The sequence below is a fragment of the Pseudonaja textilis genome, chromosome 12 (assembly GCF_049901715.1).
Source record: "Pseudonaja textilis isolate UNSWEBS1 chromosome 12, rPseTex1.2, whole genome shotgun sequence".
Taxonomy (NCBI): domain Eukaryota; kingdom Metazoa; phylum Chordata; class Lepidosauria; order Squamata; family Elapidae; genus Pseudonaja; species Pseudonaja textilis.
In genome coordinates, this window is record NC_142001.1 from 17,736,358 (window position 1) to 17,751,825 (window position 15,468).

The 15,468-nt window shown below is 45.7% G+C and overlaps 1 protein-coding gene across 2 annotated transcripts; it reads right to left on the reverse strand.

Annotated features, from left to right (window-relative positions):
* Positions 1–899: 899 nt before the first annotated feature.
* On the reverse strand, positions 900–12,450 carry HMGB3 (high mobility group box 3). Of its 2 annotated transcripts, none has more exons than XM_026702868.2 (5): positions 12,285–12,450; positions 8,570–8,733; positions 6,795–6,934; positions 5,823–5,997; positions 900–2,682 (listed from the first exon to the last, which is right to left on the reverse strand). In XM_026702868.2, exons 2-5 carry the CDS (start codon positions 8,717–8,719, stop codon positions 2,530–2,532), a joined length of 618 nt encoding a protein of 205 aa, XP_026558653.1. In that variant the 5' UTR covers positions 8,720–8,733; positions 12,285–12,450; the 3' UTR covers positions 900–2,529. The 2 variants fall into 2 exon arrangements, with proteins under 2 accessions (XP_026558653.1, XP_087797279.1); XM_087941153.1 differs by lacking the exon at positions 12,285–12,450 and adding an exon at positions 10,232–11,855.
* Positions 12,451–15,468: the final 3,018 nt, after the last annotated feature.

The window sequence follows — 15,468 nt, forward strand, 5'->3', positions numbered from 1 at the left end:
AGCAAGTCAGCTGGCCAGGTCACCTTATCTTTGCTGCCGCTGGATCTGTATTTCTGCTTGTGTGCTGGCAGATGGCTTTGGAATGTCTCAGCAGAGCTGAGGATGGATTCTGCAACAACTGCGAGGCTGCAGGATGGATTCTGCAACAACTGCGGGGCTGCTGGAACTGGCTCTTTTCATGTATTGATGTGGTGCATATTGTTAAAGGGGGTTGGGGCACATACAGATGGTAATTAAGACTTAGGTTAAACATGGTGAAGGTGGCACCAGGTGGGGAATTAGTGAGGGTTGGAATAGGGTAGGGATGTAGACATGTTATAGGGTTAGTAGCATTTAGGGGTAATGGGTTAGGCAGGGCCAGAATTAGAACTGTGTATAGGCCTGGGTGTGGTAGGGTGTGTCTCACGATAATGGTGATAAAAGGAAAGGGAGCAAACTCCAACCCAACTCTAACCTTGCCTGGCTTTTAGCCATTCTTGCCTGATTAAGAGTATTTGTTGTTTGATGCTATATTGAATAAACCATCATTGTCCTAAAGAGGAGCTGGAGTTTGGATTCATTTAAAGACAAATCTTCAATACTCAAGGACTGGCTGAGAGCAACTGGACTTTTTTTTTCCTTGAAGAGGTTTCGCTTCTCATCCCAGAAGCTTCTCCAGCTCTGAGAGCAGAAGCACTTTCTGAGAGAAGCTGAAGAAGCCTCTCGGAACAAGAAGCAGAACCTCTTCAGAGAAAAACCAGAAAAGCCCAAGTTGCCTCTTGGGGGTGGGGAAACACTTTTGGGACAAGTCTCGGAGTAAGTCGGGCCTTCTCCCTCACTTCGCTTCTGTGTCCCATGACCAACTACTGATAGGAGTCAACTGGGGGAAAGAGAAGAAAAAAACGCCACGAGAATTGAAACACGAGACAAAAAGGCACATTTTAATATTTACAAAGCATAGCATTTGGGCCAGGAATGCACCCCACACATCTAAATAATGAATTTCTCTGCTCCCTTTCTTGGGTCATCCTAGGCCTAGACCTTTGCAAATGGCGGCTCGCACCCCCACCCTACCCCGTTTTTTAAGTATTCCTCTCAACTTTTGATATATTTTGTTTTTCAAGTATAGTAAGATTCAAATTTGCATAGTGTCTGATCAGCAAACCCGCTCTCCCGTGGCCGTCTCTCTCAGATCCACGGCCCCGTTCCCAATCCGTTCTCGCTTGTGCCGCTCTCGGCCTTTTAATCTTTTAGCTGCGGCTCAAGAATAATAAAACCTCCCGTTTTAAAAGCAGGAACTCTTAGAATATTGTCAAGAAGTTTTAAAAATGTAATACTGTTTATTTTTGCTTCAAAAACATTTTTCAGCATTCTAAACATACAAAAAAAAAAAAAACAACGTAAATGTTTGTCGCAAATTTTTCTTTTCCTTTTTCCCCATTTCTTTCTTTCTTTCTTTCTTTTTTTAAGTACAAAGGCGTTTTCGAACTTCCCTTTGAAAAGCTGACTGTGGAAGGAGACTATTTGACAGCTCTGGTTGGAAAAAAACGACCCTCCTTTCAACAAAAAGAAAAAAAGAAAAGAAGAAAAGAAAAGGAAAAAGAAAGACAGGAATCCATAACAATTTCTTGTTTTTATCTCATGCCAGCTGAATTCCCCCCCCTCCCCTTCTTTCACAACTAAGAATGGCCGCAGAAATGCTATTTCACTATATACAGAAAGACAACTTTTAAGCTAAATGTACGCTCACTGTAGTGTAAATTAGATCTACTTTCGTGGTGCACGCTTTGACACATGGCCTTTCCCGGGGAGGAAGGGGAAAAAACATACAACAAAGAGGCTTTTCCCCCCCACAACACCCCCCTTAAAAGCCTTCCCCCCCACCACCTCTTCTCAGGGAGGAGGGTCAATCAAAGCATGAACTACAAGAATTTGTCTAGTTTTTACAAACTATAGATATGTACAGTTTATAACCCAGGATTTTTTTCTAGCCAATAACCATATAGTTAAACACCACCTTAAACAAATTAAAAAATAAGATGCTTGAAACATTTTTTTAAATGCTTTTGTTACACCGACAGGAAAAAAGTGCACAGAGTTAGGAGAACACGAGAGTTTCCATTTTTGTTTCCATTTCGTTTTTTAAAAATGTTTGGAAATATGTACAACTTTGTTACACAGGTGGGAGCCCGGGAAAGGTCCCTAGCTACTGAATGTAAACCAGGTTAAACAATGGTTGTGGTTTGTTGTTTTTTCCCTGCTTTTGTTTCTGCAATTTTATTTCCCCCCCTCCGCCCCCAGAGCGCTTTTATTGATGGGACTTCCCCCCCCTCCCCCACCCCCCCAAAAAAAAGAAAGGAAAAAAAAAAAGGCTACAGTATATTGTGATCAAGAAAACCAAATTTTGGGTGGTAAATCTTAATAAAGGACAAATAAGGCACCATCTCAAGTGAGAGGTGCTGGATTTTTTGTGTGTGTGTTTCTCTTTTCCAAATGGTGTTTCCCCTACTCTATGGTATTCACATGGAAACAAGGATTATACACAGTTTCTCATTCATCGTCTTCCTCCTCCTCCTCCTCCTCGTCTTCCTCATCTTCCTCGTCTTCTTCCTCCTCTACTTTTTTCCGGGCGGCCGCGGCGGTTTTGGCTGCTGCGCTTTTCGCGCCGTCAAACTTGCCTTTCGATTTATAATCTGCAACATCCTGCAAATATTCAAAACAGAGAAAGTTTTAGTTTGCCTTCTTCTGCAGCAACGACACGGCAGCTGGAATTCTGGCTGCTTTAGGTCCAAAAATTAAACCTGGGTTTAAATGGCCAAGACCGAAAGCGCGGCTGGTTTATCTCCAAACTTTATTCGATGCTTTAAAACTGGCTGAATTGGGAAAAAGGAGGACACTGTGATTCCCACAAACGGATGAATGGTTGCAAAAATGGAGTTGACAGAGAATGGCTAAATTGACTGCTTTGAATTAAAGAAAACAAACACACAATACTTTTGTCTCTACTTGGAAACTGCTTCTGGACTTTGTGCTTGAGGTTTATTAGAATTCAGAATAGAATAGGAGCAGGAAGGGACCTTAGAGATCTTCTAGTCCAGTCCCCTGCTCAAGCAGGAGAATCTATACAATTTCAGATAAGTGACTGTTTTGGATTCTTCTTAAAAACCTCCAGCGATGAAGTGCCCACAATTTCTGGTGGCAAGCTGTTCCACTGGTTAATTAACCAATTGTTAACTGGTTGCTTCTCTCCTTGATTAGTTTCCAACTCTTTCTTGTCCTGCCTTCAGGTGCTTTGGAGAATAATTTGACCCCCTCTTCTTTGGGGCAGTCCCTCAAAACTGCAATCATGTCACACCTAATTCTTCTTTTCTTTAGACTAGCCAGACCCAAAACCTGCGTTTTACCGATTAGATAGGTTTGTTGTTATAGAAATGGCTGCTTTACATTACTATGTAAAAGTAAAAAGTTGAGGTTTGAAGCTATTATCTTATTCTACTGCACCAAATCAAGTTGGAAGTCTTTTTTTTCCCTTCCCTTCTCCCTCTCCTATTTTTCTATTTTATATTATAAACTAATTTTAAAAAAAACCCGCCTGAATTTGCATCAGATGCCAGAAACCAATGCTTGCCAGCCACTCACTAATCAAAGTGAAGCAAGATACCAAGATACTTGGAAAGTTTTACTTCCCAAGGAGAACTTTAGAGTTTCCGCTTGCTCTGTCAACATAACTATCCTTAAATCATGCCACAGATTCCTTGTTTTTGTTGTTTTTACAACAGATGACTCGGTGCGTTTACTGGGATTAATTCTTTCAGCAGAACTTGGAAGAGGCAAAAACGGTCACCATATAGCAAAAACACATTCCTATCTTCACTGACTTTAGGGAGTTTTTTTTTAAAAAAAAGTCAGTTAAAGGTCAGAAACACATTGCGTGAAGCTTCCTACATGGGAGGAGTTAAAACATTTCTGATTTAGGGGAAAAATATTCTAAAACCCACGGATGTATCTGTTGGGACACTTGGCTAACGATTAGGAAGGAACAAGGAGCCTTTAACTTAGAGCCACTTGTTTTCATGACAGAGGGCAGAGATAGTGCTTAAAACCACTCATTTAATGACAGTTGGAATGTAAGGTCATCGGAAGAAACGACGTACAACCCATCCTCAAAGTTACGACTGTCATACCACCACCGTGGTCACAATCCGGGCACTTGGAAACCGACTCGCGCTTATGACCGCCAGTGTCTCCAACTGGCCTGGATTTACCAGGATGGCAGCATTCTCAGCCCTCCCCCGATTATGGCTTGTTTTGTGCTGGCTTCCAACAAGCCGGCAAATTTGTGGACTTTGCAACTTTAGCGTTTTGCTGGCTTCCAACAAGCAAAGTCAACGAGGTGGGAAAAGAACTGAATTCACTTAACAACCGTGACGATCACGGTCGGAAAATCGATTCTAGTCTCAGGGTGGTTCTTTCAACCACCACATCACTTCGCAGCCAAATTAAGACTCCTGGTGATTTTATCAAGTTCATCTTTTGGTACTTTAGCAAAAATACTTCGGGGATTTTTCTCCTTTCGGGTTGGTTTTGTGAATTTGCAAGCCCGACATCCTATTTACCAATAGAAAAAATCATGATCCAGTTAAGTAAATATCTGTAGATCGAAGTTGGATGGTTGAGTTCTCCATGTTCCTCTGGATTTGGGTGCTTTCCTGAAGATTGTCAAGTCTTCCACTACCAGTCTAAGTTACACCATCAGTGCGGGAAGGAGTGGCGTTCGCTAGTTGTTTACACGTAATTAGCTTGGCTTGCCCATCTTAGCTGGGGTGTGGTTTTTCCCCCGATTGTTTGTCTGCCGCTGCTTCTTGCTTGTCTAAGTGTTGCCAATTGGATTTGCTCTAGGCTACTCCAAAGTTGCACCAGAGAGACAAATCAAGGGAGAAACAATATCCCAATCAAAGAAGAAGCCACACCTCAACCCAGGCCACTCCCTCATGGCACTGATGAGGTTACCTAAGCAGGTAGCGAAATGTTTGCAGGGAACACCACACCAACAGCCCAATCCTCTTATCTGCTGCTGGAGGAAAAGCAGACCACCAATAAATGCCAGTTCAGAACCCCTTTTTTAAAAAAATTACTCAGCACTTTCTGAGTAGATAGATAGATAGGATAGATAGATAGATAGATAGATAGATAGATAGATAGATAGATATTCAGGCTTGGTGTGGATGCTCTGTTAACCACCAGGATATGCAACAAGGCACATTCGTGTCTGACCCAAAGCATCTCCTCTTTGCTTCCCTTCTCAATATTGTTCACAACTATTTGCCGTACAAAATATGTGATTCCAACAGAAGGGAATATTTGACGCTCAGGACTGAATGGTGGGCTCCTCAAAAGCTCTCTGAGCTTGACTGTTTTCTTGCAGACATTTAATTACCCAACTAGGTAACATCCTCAGTGCTAGAAGGGAGTGGAGTTTGCTTATATTTTTATATACCACTGGCTTGGTTGTAATAATATGGACGGTTACTCAATTCGGCTGTTATTTACTTGATGGAGCAAGCCACTAGTATATAAACAGACAGCAAACCATGCACCCTTCTAGCACTGACCATGTTACCTAGTTGGGTAATGGAACGCCTGCAAGGAAATCAAGTGCAGAGAGCACCCAGGACCCCAAAATATAGCGATTAAACCAGCGTTGTATTCTTAGATTCGCTCCACAAAGCAAGAACGTCCCATGGATGGGCTTGTCCCAGACTGGCTGCCATCACCTTCTCTTCCTGGACCAAAGCTAACCCAGAATCCTACAGACTTCTTCAGCAGCAGTAACTCAACCTTACCTTCTCATACTTCTCCTTCAGCTTGGCGGCTTTGTTGTTGTAGGGCTGCTTCTCGCTGTCACTGAGGTTGTTCCACATTTCGCCCAGCTTCTTGGCTACGTCTCCGATGGAAATGCCTGGATTGGTGGACTTGATTTTGGGACGGAATTCCGAGCAGAACAGGAAAAATCCAGACCTGGAGGAGGATACAGGAGAGCTGGAATTGGCAGGCGGTCAAGAGCTTTGAAGCCAACTAGGGTGAGGTGGCTTCTAATGAGACAGTGTAAGGATGATAATGCACAAGCTTGCACGGCTCTTGTTCTAGTTTCTGACACTGGTGCCAGAAGGAGCTACTAAGTCCCAGCTGGGACTCAGCAAAAGATTCAGCTCCCATCCTCATCAACCCCACCAAAAACTCCCCAAACGCACCAGTATTATTCTCAGGCAAGGTCACAGTCCATCCCCTTTAGCAAAGTTAAATCCAAGCAGTGTATACAGAGATAGGTTTAACAGAGTCGGAAGGGACCTTGTTAAGTCATCTAATCAGTCAGGAGGAGAATTCAAACGGGACAGGATAGTTAAGAAACCCGAGTTAGGAATTATCCATTTTAAATTTATTTTATTTTATTTTTTAAAAAGAAAACAGCCAGGCCCGATTTTGAGAAGCGGTTCCCTCCACGGGGCTAAATCCAGCTGCAGGGAATTTCGAGGATCACAAAGGCCCTCTATCTTCCAAAACTGTATTCTTCCAAAACATCTGGATAGAGGCCCAAAGTCTTGTGTGAAATCAGAAGAGGAACACTCGTCAAAATTGGCTGAAAGTTGACTGCCACTCGTGCAAACGGCAGTTGAAAGTTGCAGCTGCTTTGAAAGCAGCTTCTTAAAGCCGCTGCTGCTGTAGTTCTAGAACGCTATGCTATCCATCGCCTGCCTTATTCAACTGCTTCTAAAAATGAACCAGAATTGAGGGGGTTTGGGTTGAAGGCTACTTACGGCGGCCTCTTGGGTGCATTTGGATCCTTCTTCTTCTTCCCACCCTTCGCTGGACCGTAATCCTTCATTTCTCTATCATATCGTACTTTGTCAGCTTTCGCCATCTCATCAAACTTCCCTTTCTCTTTGCTTGACATGGTCTGAAAGACAAAGAGAATAAATCATCTTTGTGTAACGGCCCCATAATCCCTTGCGGGGTGGAGTCTGGGCAACTGAATGAAGCAAGGAGAGTGTTTACTGGCCGGATGCCCTTCCTGTTGCCAGAGTGGAGTTTTGTTCAGTTTTGTTCATTCTCGGTGTTCCCAGAGAAAGAAGTATCTGCCTCTACTTAGGATTGAACTCACAGCCTCCTGATTGAGAGGTGAGAGCTCTGCCCCTAGGCCATCGCACCACTCTTACAAAGAGAATAAAGGACTTCTACCAAAAAAAAAAGAGAAAACCCCAGCCAACAAACTCCAAATGAAGTTGTTAAAGGAAGTAGAACCACAGTTTCAGAATAAGAATTGGGGAGAAAAATCCTTTGATGGGATTTTTTTCAGCTACTTGTTCAGGTTATCGCTCAAAGCATCAGAAGAGAGACAGGGTATCAGGGTCAATTCAGATTCAATCTTCAAAAGACAACGTAGTGTACGGGAATGTGAACACAAAGGCCTAACCACCATCCTTTAAAGCAACCATGCAATGCTTTTTTGTAGGGTTTTGTAGCTGCTAAAAAGGACCTTTTCTTCTGACCTTTTCTTTTTCCTTCAGAGAAAACATACAGCTGTTTTGAAGTATGGAAGGTGGCTACTGCAGTTGTGTTCCACCTGCTCAAAAGAACTTTGGGAAGATCAAATATGAAACTCTGCATATGACCAACAGAGCCTTCTCAAAGCCTGCCGAGTTATCTTTAACCACCAGCAGTTGGGCTGATCTTCAAACCATGACCAATAAAATTCACTTTCTGTGAGTCCTAATAACCAAACCAACTCAAGAACATTTTCAGTATCTCTGTGATATGGGTGATGTCAGCTTAACAGAGAGGATCCCAAACCGACCAGCAAAAAGGACTTTCTCTTCCCCCAGAAACAAGCCAACATACAACTGAGTTGTGTTCCTCCCCTCTGCCACAAAGCCGAGTTTGGTTTGCATTCAGGGCCTGATTTCAGAAATCATGGGTCGTGGCTTAGTGTAGACAAACTCGGTCACCTGGGGATTGCCAAACCAACCGTAGTTTAATGTGTGGTGTGAAGTGGATTAATATTGCTGCACGATTTCTCGCCTTCAAAACAAACAGTGAGAAGAAGGTTGTCCCATCACAAATCCTAATGAATTCAGTCAAAATAAAGGAAGCCAAAATAGTCATGGGGTGCAGTGTAAAGCAATCTTCCAGAATCCTTGGAGAAGGCCAGCTTTGGGTCAAGGGCCCATCTGGAATTTTGATACCAGGTGGAAGTCGCCCTGCCAAAATGGTTGCGACCTTCCCAAGATGGTTACCAGAGTGGACACGACCAACCACAAAAACAAACTTCCTTCTGGATACGGTGTCCCTATATTCACCTGTCTGAAAATAGGATACAAGGAAGCACTTTTGTTAACGGAGAAGCTAAAATAACGCGTAGAATGTCATCTGTATGGATGCAGGAGGCGAAATTCAAAATTTTATTTCACTGGAACGTTGGACGGCAGATCAACTGAATGAATTATGGATTATTCTGGCCAGCTACCACACAGAATAGCAGGAATGGGGTCGGGGGTGGAAGCGCAAGAATTTATTCTGGGAGACCAGGCCATACCTTCCACCTCTCTGAACACTTCTTGGAGAAGTCTGCGAAATTCACAGGAACTTCCGGGTTTTTCTTCTTGTGTTCTTCGCGGCAAGTCTGCACAAAGAACGCATAAGCGGACATCTTTCCTTTCGGCTTCTTGGGGTCGCCTTTCGCCATTTTGAAAGAAAACGCTTAAAAAGCAAAAACAAACAAACAATGTAGTTGAAGAACATACCTTTACAATGCCCCAAGCAGCCAAGTGCAGCCCCTTCCACTGACTGAGAAATGGGGAAATATTTTTTTTTTTTAAGTATGATATATATAAATAAAAATGGTCAGGAAAATTCCCAACACATGCAATGCTTTAATTGATCATCTCTATCCCTTTAGACAATCTTATCTTCGTCCCTTTTGATGTTATGGCACGCACTATCCTGGATTATCCATGTCCAAGTCCCCTCTACTCACAACTCTCACACACAAAAAATAAGAAGTGCAAAACTAGCTCGCAGGGCCAGAATATTTTGACATTTTAAACAGGTGGGTGCAACACTTGTAGATTTGCAGTCTGGGGCTGGCCCACCCACTCCGAGTTAAACTTTTTGGAGAACTTCAATCTTCCCTGTGTCAAGATAGCTGCAGGCGACATCTTCCCTGATGGGGAGGGGGACAGAAACAGCTCCTCTGAAGACAAGTTCAATTCCATCTAAAGATTATTCCATTTAATTGCTGCACACATCACAGGACTGCAGTGCCCCGTTTTACCCAGAGATTGTGGCCATTAATAGGGTTGGTTGACCCGAGAGCCAGCTACTGGTTTAAGTTTGTGGGGAAAAATACATTTGTTATCTCTTTACAAGTTTCCTGCTGAAGGGAAGGATTTGCATTTGCGAGGTTAAGAAAAGATGGGGTTTTTTTTCCTGGGGAGGGGGCAGCTTTCCTTTTGAAACCTTTGCAATCCCGCATTTACAAAAATATATATATATAAAATTGAAAAGTATATTATTATATACTTCATTAAACACGAAAGTCAAGTGAACATTTAAAAATGTATCACTGTTATTATTAATATTACTATTAAAAACTATCTGTGATCGGCATGCTTCCCCAGGAAAGAAAAAAAAAACCCCAAATCCAACCCTTCTCTCCTCTTGCAAAAGTTGCATTAAAAAAATAAAAAACACGCCCCCCCAGTTCTTTTGCAAAAGTTGCAATTTTTTTATATATATTTTAAAAAAAGGAAACCAAATGCTTCTTTTTCCAAAAATTGTATTAAAAAAAACAAAAACAACAACTGCACCCCCTTCCCCGTTCTATAAATAACATCTTGTGTTTTGCACCCCGCATCTGTAGTAAAAAAAAAAAAAAAAAAGGTAAGAAAGTTTCAGAAGAAGAAGAAATATGGGGGAAAAAATGTGTCCCGGACGTCTTTTTGCCTCATTCGCCTCCCCCACCCCAAGGTCATTGGGAAAAACAAATATATTTTTTCCCTTTTGGGGCGGGAGGAAGGAGGGGGCTGAAAGGAGCACGTGCCCCTCCTCACCAGGGACACCCCCTCTGGCTTTAAGCCTCTTTCCACCCCATATTGGGGGGGGGGGTCTGCCCTTGGGGGCTGAAAAAGTAGGGGGAGGAAGAAAATTTAAAAAAACCCACCCCAAACACCCGTTTTCCCCGGTCCCAATAATTCACCTTCCATTTTGTGAAATGTCTCTTGATGAAAGAAACTGCCGTTCAAATCTCCCCTGGGGCAGTTCTGGGGGTCCAGCGGGGCTCGGGGGGCTCTTGGGGGTCCGGAGCCGAGACCCACCGACGGGGTGCAGGCAATCCGCCTCGGCTGAGGGCTGGGAGAGTCGAGAGCGGAGAGCGCTTCCCTCTCGCCCCCATTCGCTAAAATGGCTTCTCCATCAAGAGCAATGCCCGAGCTTCGCCTTTAACAAAGCCACCGGCGCTCGTCTTCCCCGTTCCCAGCCTCGGGTCGGGCCGCCCTCGGGAGGAGAAAATCGGGACCGGGCTCGTTTTGTAGACCAAGCGACGCTCTTTCCAACCAGTCCGGTCTCGAGACGGAGGAGCCCCGGGAAAGGGGGGAAAAACCGGTCGGAAGGAGGCCTCCCCCCTCCCCGCGCGCGCCGCCTTCCTCCCTTGCTTAGCGCAATCGCCAGTCTTTTAACAAAGGCAGCGCGCAGCCATTACAAGCCTGGTCGCCCCAAGGAGGGAAGGGAGGAAAAGGAACCCCAAAAGAGCCCGCTTCGGGGTTTCCGCGCCCCGCGAAGGGCAAGGGAGGAGAGAGATAAAGAAAAGGGGACGGATGAGAAAGGTTTCGGGGTCCGGGGGCCCCCCCGGGCGGATTTTGCCCCCGCGTCGCTCTCCCTGCCGTCTTTCTCCCTTTAGCTCTGCTAGTGGAACGCCAGCCATATTAAGGCAAACAGACAAACACACACCAGCAAGCCCCAACAGCCCCGCGTCCGCGCGAGGAAGGGCCGGCTCGGGGTCTCGCCGAGGACGGAGCGGGACGAGGGGGGGCTTTTCGGAGAGGGGAGAAGAAAAGCCAGTGGAAACGAAAGGTTTGGGGGCGATCCGAAGGGAGGCGGCGGAGAAAAAAAACGCAAAATAAAAAAACATCCCATTAAATTGGTTTTTTTTGCGGGGGGGGTGTATTTCACTCGGCATGAGACGCGCAGGACTTGATATTTATTTTTCTCCCCCACCCTTTATAAAAATGACGGACAGCCATTATGAATGCGGGATCAAACGGCAGGCACTGCGCACGGCCGGGCAACTTGAGCCGGCCCGATCCTGCCCCCCAAAGCCCAAGGATTCAGCGCAAATCCGGATTCCCCTTTTCCACCACCCCCCTCCATGCGCTGTGCTGCACCAACCCCATGTTCCATGTTGCCGGAGCCGTGGAAAACCCATACTCCACGGCTGTTGGGGGGGGGGCGTGGGTGCGTGCACGGAGGCAAGATAAGAGGTATCTAAAGGCACCCAGGCACGTTTCACACACACACACAGACACACACACACTGCAGATTGGGCAACCCCATTCCCCCCCCCCTCCGGAAGGATCCCCTTCTCGCCCCCTGCAAAAAAAAAACCCCGTACACGCGTGAAGAGCCCCCACCCCCCCCACCCACGAGGCAGAGAGAAGAGAAGGAGAAGAAGAAGTGGGGGGAAAAAAACTCCCCTTTCCACCCCCCCCAAGCCCGATCTGGGACCAATCGGATTATTTTTAAAAAATTGAAAAAAAAAATCGGGGAAAGAGGAAAGAGGAAGGAGGAAAAGAGAGAGAGAGAGAAAGAGAGAAAGAGAAAAGAGAGGGCGGAGAGAGAGAGAGAGAGAAGGAAGAGAAGAAGAAAAAGTCAGAAAGTTGGTGGGAAAAGAAGGGAGGAATTAAAACAAGAAAAAAGCCGGAACGTTTAAGGAGGAAAGAAAAAAACGGAAAGAAAAAAAAAAAACACCAAACCAACCCGATACTGTATCGACGGGCTGGAAGAAAGGGATACATTGCATTTCAACGGGTGCAGAGATGTAATTTTTGCTTGCTTTCTGTTTTTTTGTGTTGTTGTGTTTTTTTTTGCGGGGAAAAAACAAACAAAAAAAGAAAAAAAAAGAGGGCTGGGAATGGAAAATAAAGAGAGGGGGGGGCAGAAGAAAAGGCGAGGGGGGGCCCGGGAAGAGTCGGGGAGCTCCCCCCGCCGTTGCCCGGAAAAAGTTGTCCCGGCCGCGCGGGGCTGCGGGCACCTACCTGTATTGTTCGCGTGAAACCTCAGCCAGACTAAGGCAGGGAAGAAAGCGAGGCGCACGCCCGACGCGCTAAGGCTCGGCGCTGCTGGCGGCGGCTGGTCAGCCTCGCGTTGGCTGCTGCCTCCGAGAGCGGCCTGATTGGCTGCGGGGCTCTGCCGTTTAAAAGAGCCTCCTCGCCTCCCCATTGGCCCCCCGCCCTGCTGAATATTAAGCAGCCGCCCGCGCGCCCATTGGCTGGCCCGGGCCGGGGTCATTCATTCAAAAAAAAAAAGAAAAAGAAAAAAGAAAGGAAGGGAGAAGGAGGAGGAGGAGAAGAAGAAGAAGGAAGAAGAGGAAAGGAAGACGAGAGAGAGAGAGAGAGAGAGAGAGAGAGAGAGAGAGAGAGAGAAAGAAAGAAAGAAAGAAAGAAAGAAAGAGGAAAGGAAGGAAAGAGGAAGGAAGGAACGAAGGAAGAAAGAAAGAAAGAAAGAAAGAAAGAAAGAAAGAGGAAAGGAAAGGAAGGAAGGAAGGAAGGGGAAGGAAGGCAGGAAAGAAAGGAAAGAGGAAGGAAGGAAGGAAGGAAGGAAGGAAGGAAGAAAGAAAGAAAGAAAAGAAAGAAAGAAGGAGGAAGGAAAAGAAAGAAAGGAAAGAAAGAAAGAAAAAGAAAAAAGAGAAAGAAAGAAGGAAGGAAGGAAGGAAGAAGATAAAGGAAAAAAGAAGGAAGAAGAGAAAGGGAGAAGGGAGAAGAAAGAAAGAAGAAGCCGCTTGCGCACCCCCAGGTAGCACATACTGCACGGACAGAGGGAGAGGGAGGGAGGGAGAAGGAGTAGGGAGAAAGGGGGAGAGGGAAAAAGAGAAGGAGAGAGAGAGGAAGGGAGAGAGAGACGGAGAGAGTGGGTAGAGAGAGAGAAAGGGAGATGGGGAAGAAGGAGAGGAAGGAGAGGAAGGAGAAGGAGGGGAGAGAAAGAGAGAGGGGAGAGGGAGAAAGTGAGAGGGGAAAGAAGGAGGGGAGGGAGGGTGAAGGAGGCGGAGAGAAAGTGGGAGAGAGGAGAGAGGAAGAAGGAGGGGGAGAGAGAAATAGAAAGTGAGAGGGGAGAGGGAGAGAGAAGGAGAGAGGGAGAAAGTGAGAGGGAGCGGGAGAGCAGGAGAGCGGGAAGAAGAGCAGAGAGGGAGAGAGAAATTGGGAAAGGGGAAGAGGAAGAGAGAGAGGAGAAGGAAGGAAGGAGAAAGGGAGAGAGAGAAGCTGAGAAAGAAAGAGAGAGAAAATGGGATGTGGGAAGAGGAAGAAAGAAGGAGAGGGAGGAAGTGAGAGGGGGAGAGAGAAAAGCTGAGAAAGGAGAGAGAGAAAGTGGGAGGGGGGAAGAGAAGGAGAGGGAGGAAGAGGGAAAGTGAGGGGAGAGAAAAAACAAAGAATGAGAGAGGGGAAGAGAGGAAGGGGAGAAGGGGAGATGGAGGAAGAAAGCGAAAGGGAGAGAGAGTGCAGGGAAGAGAGTGACAGAGAAAGGGAGGGGGGAGAAGGAGGGAAAGAGAGAGGAAGAGAAGGGAGGGGGACTTTGGGGGAGAAATGGGGCAAAATTGGCCATTCGTGAAAATCTCACAGCTGCTAAGACTCTGAATCTAAACCTCGATACGGCACACCGATGATTGAGGGAGAGAATATATCCTGGTTAGTCGGGATTCACTCCGATTCAAAAGCTCGGTCTGCTGGAACTGTTTGGGGCGAGTCACCCAAAAAGGTTTTTTTTTTAAAAAAAAAAACAAGAGCATTTATAGCTCAAATCTTTTAAACCGAGGTCTCTCGACCGTGAGAACTTGAAGAGGTAAATCCCAGAGGTGGTTATTCAGCCGGTTCTGACCAGTTTTGGAGAACCAGTAGCAAAACTTTTGAGTAGTTCGGAGAACCGGCAAATGCTGCCTCTGACTGGCCCCGCCCCCATCTATTCTCCGCCTCCCGAGTCCCAGCTGATTGGCTACGTCTTCTTTGGTTGCCCTGCACAGGAGAATGGAGCTGGAAAGCAGGTTAGTGGGATGGGGAGGGAATACGGATTTTACAGTATCCTTCCCCCTGGAGTGGGGAGGGAATGGGGATTTCGCAGTATATCTCTCCCCTGCCACACCCAACAAGCCACGCTCACCAAGCCACGCCCGCAGAACCTGTAGTCAAATATTTTGAATCCCACCACTGGTAGGGACTTCAACTCCCAGAGTTCCTGCTGTTGGCTGGGAAATTCGGGGTGAAGTTGCCAAAGGAGAGGAACGCTAATTTAAGCAAATAAAGCCAAAATAAGGCCTTCCTAAGGCAAGGCTGCCCAACCTTGGCAACTTTAAGGCTTTAAACACCAATTGTGATATTTCTTGACCTACCGAGCAAGACGCGCTAAGTTCCTGTTTGATCTCCAGGGCATGTGGCCTTGATAGTCAAGTCTCGTTGAATTCAGCAGAGATTACTTCTAAATAAAGATTCGGAATATTTCCGTATTTGCATGATCTGAAGGTCTTAACGTGACATTCACGGTCTTTCTCTTCGCAGAATCTTCTGAAGTCAGCTGAGATGGAGACTGGAGCAACTGGACTAAATTTTGAAAACATCCTCTCCAGTAAAAAAAGATCTCTGCGCTGAGCTTTTGAATGGATCTTATGGGAGTGGGTTTTATTTTGGTACCCGAAAATGGACAGAAATTAGATTTGACTTCAAGGGGCTCTTACAACCCTGATTTTTTCTGTTTAAACCTTGACTTAAGATCTTGAGAGACGTGAACGATGGGCCCTCTCCACAACAACGTGAATTTCAATCTGGAGAAAAGCAAAAATTTACATTTAGGAGGGGGTGGAATCAAAGGTGTAAGTAGAGATTAGGCGAGACCTGGCTCAAAAACAGTAACTGTGAGAAGGATCTTGGAGTCCTAGTGGGGGATTCCTTGAACATGAGCCCTTAGTAGCCAGAAAAGCTAATACGATCCTGGCTTGAATAAACAGAGGCATCGAAATCATGGTCACGTGAAGTACTAGCGCAGCAGGAAGGAAAGAAGGATGAAGGAAAGAAGGGAGGGTAAGAAGGAAGCGTCTTCCAGGTAAATTTAAATGTATTAAAATGTATCCTCATAAAACAAGGAATAAAAATATGAAAATGGGAAGGAACTATCAAGAAACAACTCCAAAGAGCATGGAGACATCACAAGATTCAGGACAAGGCAGGGAGAGAAGGA

Excerpts from the sequence above, each read along its gene's own strand:
- HMGB3 (XM_087941153.1), bottom strand. Across the intron at positions 5,998-6,794 it reads AATGCACCCAAGAGGCCGCC|GTCTGGATTTTTCCTGTTCT; the intron begins GTAAGTAGCCTT and ends ATCCTCCTCCAG. Across the intron at positions 2,683-5,822 it reads TGAAGGAGAAGTATGAGAAG|GATGTTGCAGATTATAAATC; the intron begins GTAAGGTTGAGT and ends GAATATTTGCAG.